The 5678-nt window shown below is 43.1% G+C and overlaps 1 protein-coding gene across 1 annotated transcript in view; it reads left to right on the top strand.

Annotated features, from left to right (window-relative positions):
- The window catches only part of CCR8 (C-C motif chemokine receptor 8), a 6335-nt gene extending 867 nt beyond the window's left edge, over positions 1-5468 (top strand). The window contains exon 2 of the mRNA XM_008710046.2: positions 3897-5468. Coding sequence (XP_008708268.1) covers positions 3927-4991 — 1065 coding nt within the window. The 5' untranslated portion in view covers positions 3897-3926 and the 3' untranslated portion in view covers positions 4992-5468. The remainder of the gene's footprint in view (positions 1-3896) is intronic.
- The last annotated feature ends 210 nt before the right edge of the window (positions 5469-5678 follow it).

The raw sequence follows: 5678 nt of genomic DNA, 5'->3' as shown, positions 1-5678 counted from the left end.
AGGAAGGATCTGGGGAAGGACTGAGTTGAAGACCTCCCTTATTCTACGATATTAGGAGAGCAGACCAGAAGGAAGGCAAACCGAAAATTATTTTTTTTAAACAACTGTTAGACAAGTAGGAAGGAAGATGTAGGAGGAGAGACTATTATTTTGAGAGATACTAGCCACAAAAAAAAAAAAAAAGACCCACCTCCATACTTCAGAAACTATGTTTTTAAATCCACTTTAGGCACCTACTTAAATGAAATTAATATCTTTAAAAATGGCTAACTTGCCAGGCATTTCAAATTATAGAAAGAAAGATGGCCTAGTGGACAGGGGTGTCTGAATATTCAGCAGTCAAACACATTGGAAAAATAGTGTCCAAATTGAAAGTGTCTTGAATGTGAATATCGATCTGAGAATTATCATGTTGTAATTATTGAGTCTTACTTCACAAAAATATAGCATATGTGTCCTTTTTAATCGTGTCTCCTTTGATGACCTTCAACAAAGTTTTATAGTATTTTACATAACTGAATTGCAGTTTTTATCACATTTGTTCTTAGAAATCTTAGTAATTTTTGTTGCTAGAATGATTGGGATTGTTTTTTTCTATTACATTTTTAAAGTAGTTATTTATGGTGCTTATATAAGCAGTGAAAAGAATGAACTGAACTCTTAGAAGAGTGTGGCTGTTATTTCTAAAACAACAGTGCGGGGAGAAGAAAAGTAAGATACAAAATGAGAGACATGACAACCATTTGTGTAAGTCAAAAGCGAGCACAAAACAATATTATATATTATTTATGGGTACATTTAAGTATGTAAAAGTACAGGGGGAAACTGTTTGGAATGAACCATACCGGACTGGTTGCCATAGCTGCTTCCGGGCATGGGGATCGGTGGCGTAGTTAAATAGAACTTTGGCTTCATCTGCATGGCATTAGAAAGGCAGGAAGAGAGGAGAAGAAAGAAAAAAGAACCAAAAGCAAATCTGACAATATGCTAGCAATTGCTCATTCTGGGTGGTGGAACTATAGGTATTTAAATTGTCTTCATAAATTTTGGTTTTTCTTATCCCACCCAATCCCCCCTGTACTGGTCAGCTGGGGCAGTATTCAATTTTTTAAAAACATGTTAATAGACCTTATTGTTTAGAGAATCTTTAGGTTTACCGGAAATTTGGATGGAAAATACAGACAGTTCCCATATGCTCCTCTCCTCACCCCTGGACTCATTGGTCTGTTTCGGCTGCCATAACAATATACCATAGGCGAGGTGGCTCAAATGGCAGAAATGTATTTTCTCACGGTTCTGGAGGCTGGAAGTCTAAGATCAAGGTGCTGACATATTGAGTTCCTGATAAGTGCCTCTTCCTGGCTTGTAGACAGTCAACTTCTCAATTTGTCCCCCTATGACATTTTCTCTGGGCATGTACTGAGAGCGAGAGGTCTTTGGTATCTCTTCCTCTTCTTATAAGGACACCAGTCCAATCAGAGCAGGACCTCACGCTTACAACATCATTTAACCTCAGTTACCTCCTGAAGCCCTATCTCCAGATATCATCACAGTAGGAATTAGGGCTTCAATATATGGGCACATAATTCAGTCTTTAACATCCTGACTCTGGTTTCCCAGAATTCATATCCTCAAGGTCAAAGTACATGCACTCCATTTCAACAGCTCCCAAAGTCTTAACCCATTCCAGCATCAATTCTAGATGCAAAGTTTTACCTGGGTATCATCTAAATCAGATATGAGTGAGAACTGAGGTATGATTCATCCTGAGGCTGAATTCCTCTCCAGCTGTGAGCCTGCGAAATCGCACAAGTTATGTGCTTCTAAAATACAGCGATGGGACAAGCATAGGACAGACATTCCCATTCCGCAGGGAACAAATCAGAAAGAACGGAGGGGTGGTGGGTCCCAGGCAAGCCCCAAAGCTAGCAAGGCAAATTCAATAAAGTTGTAAGGCTCAAGAATAATCCTCTTTGTCTGGGTGCTCTGCCCTCCGGCCCCACTAGGTGGCAGCGTCACCTCAGGGCCCCAAACTGGAGCCCCGCTCCCAGGGCACCGAGGGGGTGGGGGGCTTTCTGCCCCAACTGGAGGAAACAACCGTGCCCCTTGCCCCTGTGCGGACGGTGCTAGCCCTGATGATTTCTGTATCTTCAGGGTCATTCCTCCGTTTTCTTGAAGGATAAAATGTACACTTGCAGGCATATAGCTCTATTGTTCCATGCTGTAGAATCCTAGAAGTCCAACCGTGTTGGTTTATTTTGTCCTGTCTCTGCACCTTTGGACCAAATCGTCAGTGTCTCTACCCCTAGCTTCCACTGAAATGACTAATTAACTCCATGGGTGACCTCTCTATGGAGTGGTCGTCCAGCCGCACCTTAGGAGAACTCTCCAGAAACACTTCCCCATCTTTGTGGTAATGGACAGGCTTCCAAATCTTCGAGCTGTGATTCCTCTTTGTGTAACGACTCCTTCAACTTACCTCTCTCCTCTAGCATTTTACAATAATCGGCACAGAGAAGCCAGGCTGCCCCTTAACACTTGGCTTAGAAATACCCCAGCCAATTATCCAGCCTTCCACAAAACACTAGAACACAATTCAGCCAAGTTCTCTGCCACTTAGAGCAAGAATCCAATTCCTCTGCTTCCAATAACATGTTCCTCATTTCTGCCTGAGACCTCACCTTTAACATTCATATTTCCTCCCGCGTTCTGTTCACGATGACGCCTGTATTCTCTCAGACCACGGAAGCTCTTTCTCTAGCCTCCTCTCTTCTTCCCGAGCCCTCAGCATAATCACCTTTACCATCTGCATTGCCACCAACAGTCTCCTCAAAGCAACCTCGGCTTTTTCCAGCATGTGCCTCAGGATCCTTTTGCCTCCACCCATTCAGCACTTCCAAAGCCACTTAGATGTTTGTTACCACAGCACCCGCTTCTCAGTATCAGGCTGCCATAACGAAATCCCCAGACTGGGTGGCTTAAACAACAGAAATTAATTTTATCACAGTCGTGGAGGCTAGAGGTCCAAGATCAGAGTGCCAACAGGGCCGGATTCTGGTGAGACCTCTCTTCCTGGCTTGCAACCATCCATCTTCCTGCTCTGTCCTCGCTTGGTCTTTTCCCTGTGCATGCAGAGACAGAAAGAGAGAGAGAGCTTGCATGCTTGGGTGCCTCTTCTTCTTATAAAGACACCAGGCATATGGATTGGGGCTGCACCCTTATGATATATTTAACTATAATTACCTCCTTACTGGCTCATCTCCAGTTACAGTGACGTAGGTAGAGGCTGGGAAGTCCAAAATCAGGGTGCCAGGAGGCTCTGATGAGAACCCTCTTTTAGGTTGCAGATAGCCAACTTCTCCTTATAACCTCACATGGCTGAGAGCAGAGAGAAGAAGCAAGCTCTCTTGTTATTCTTTTTTTTTTTTTAAGATTTTATTTATTTATTTTTTGCAAGAGAGAGAGAGAAAGAGAATGAGAGAGCATGAGCAGGGGAGAGAAGGGCAGAGGGAGAAGCAGACTCTCCACTGAGCAGGGAGTCTGATGTGGGACTGGATCCCAGGACCCCGGGATCATGACCTGAGCCAAAGGCAGACGCTTAACTGACTGAGACACCCAGGCACCCTCTCTAGTGATTCTTGTAAGGACACTCATACCATTCAAGAAGGCTCTACCCTCATGACCTCGTTTAACTCAATTACTTCCAAAGGAATGCACTGCTTAATACCATCACAAGGTGGGGTACAGCTTTAACATATGAATTTTGGGAGGACACAAATGTTCAGTCTATAACAGGACTTTAGGGCTTCAACATGTGAATGGGGTGGGGGGGAAGCAGTTAGAATTCAGTCTATATTTTTAAATAAAAATATTTTTAAGGAATGAATCTCTCTTAGGTGCCTCTCTGACCTGGTCCTCCTGCCTTGATGGATTATACACTGGAGCCCAATGTGACGACGGTAACCGACTACTACTATCCTGATGTCCTCTCAAGCCCCTGTGATGGGGAACTTATCCAAAGAGATAGCAAGTTGCTTCTTGCTATCTTTTATTGTGTCTTGTTTGTCTTCGGTCTTCTGGGAAACAGCCTGGTCATCCTTGTCCTTGTTGCCTGCAAGAAGCTGAGGAGCATCACTGACATATACCTCTTGAACCTGGCCCTGTCTGACTTGCTTTTTGTCTTCTCCTTCCCCTTCCAGACCCACTATCAGCTGAACCAGTGGGTGTTTGGAGCTGTAATGTGCAAGGTGGTCTCTGGTTTTTATTACATTGGCTTCTTCAGCAGCATGTTCTTTATCACACTCATGAGCGTGGACAGGTACCTGGCAATCGTCCACGCTGTCTATGCCATGAAGGTGAGGACGGCCAGGATGGGCACAGCCCTGAGTCTGGCCGTGTGGCTGATTACCATCATAGCCACCAGTCCATTACTAGTATTGTACCAAGTGGCCTCTGAAGATGGCATTCTACAGTGTTATGCGTCTTACAATCAACAGTCTCTGAAGTGGAAGATCTTCATCCATTTCGAAATGAATATCTTAGGTCTGTTGATTCCGTTCACCATCCTTATGTTCTGCTACGTTAGCATCCTGCACCAGCTGAAGAGCTGCCAAAATCACAAGACCAAGGCCATCAAGTTGGTGCTCATTGTGGTGATTGCATCTTTACTCTTCTGGGTCCCATTCAATGTGGTCCTCTTCCTCACGTCTCTGCTCAACATGAATATCTTGGATGGATGTGTCCTGAGCCAGCGGCTGATTTATGCCACCCATGTCACAGAAACCATTTCCTTCACTCACTGTTGTGTGAACCCTGTGATCTACGCTTTCATGGGCGAGAAGTTCAAGAAACACCTCTCAGAAATATTCCAGAAGATTTCCAATCATATCCTCTTCTTCGTAGGAAGACAAATACCTGGGGAGGGCTGGGAAAGATCCCACTCCTCCTGTCAGCACACCTCCCGTTCCTCCAGCACAGACTACATTTTGTGATGGGGGTGCCTGGAAGCAGCTCTTCTTTTAGGAGACAAAAATGATTTACACTGGAGTCTGAGGCTACATGAAGGGATACTTTTAGAAATGTGGTTACAGACACAAGGCATATTTCATGATAGTTAATGAACTCTTACTATTGCAAATTAATCTGCTCAGCTTTCACAGATTTTGTTACTATTATTTGGAAATAATCCATATATCTCGTTATTAAGCATAAAGTTAGCTTTGGGATTTTTTTTCTTAGTTTTTGTAGTGTCTTTATCATATATCAATTTAAATTTTATCAAACGTTTTTTCACGTCTATTAAGGTGATCATATAGCTTTCCTCTATTACTCTGTTAATTTGGTGAACTGCATTGTTTGATTTTCTTATTTTAAATCAACCTGTATTTTCCCTGGGATAAAAGACCTCTTGTTCACGATCATTTTAATAAATAATTGGATTTTGGAATTTTCACATCTGTGTTCATGAGAAATATTGCCCTGTAATTTTCCTTTTAAAATGTCCTGGTCAAACATGGCAAGGATGTCCACTGTCACCACTGCTGTTCAACATAGTACTAGAAGTCCTAGCCTCAGCAATCAGACAACAAAAAGAAATAAAAGGCATTAGAATCGGCAAAGAAGAAGTCAAGCTCTCACTCTTTCCAGATGGCATGATACTCTATGTGGAAAACCCAAAG

Source organism: Ursus maritimus, unplaced genomic scaffold (genome assembly GCF_017311325.1).
Source record: "Ursus maritimus isolate PB19 unplaced genomic scaffold, ASM1731132v1 scaffold_20, whole genome shotgun sequence".
Classification (NCBI taxonomy): domain Eukaryota; kingdom Metazoa; phylum Chordata; class Mammalia; order Carnivora; family Ursidae; genus Ursus; species Ursus maritimus.
This window is presented reverse-complemented; position numbering and strand designations above follow the sequence as displayed.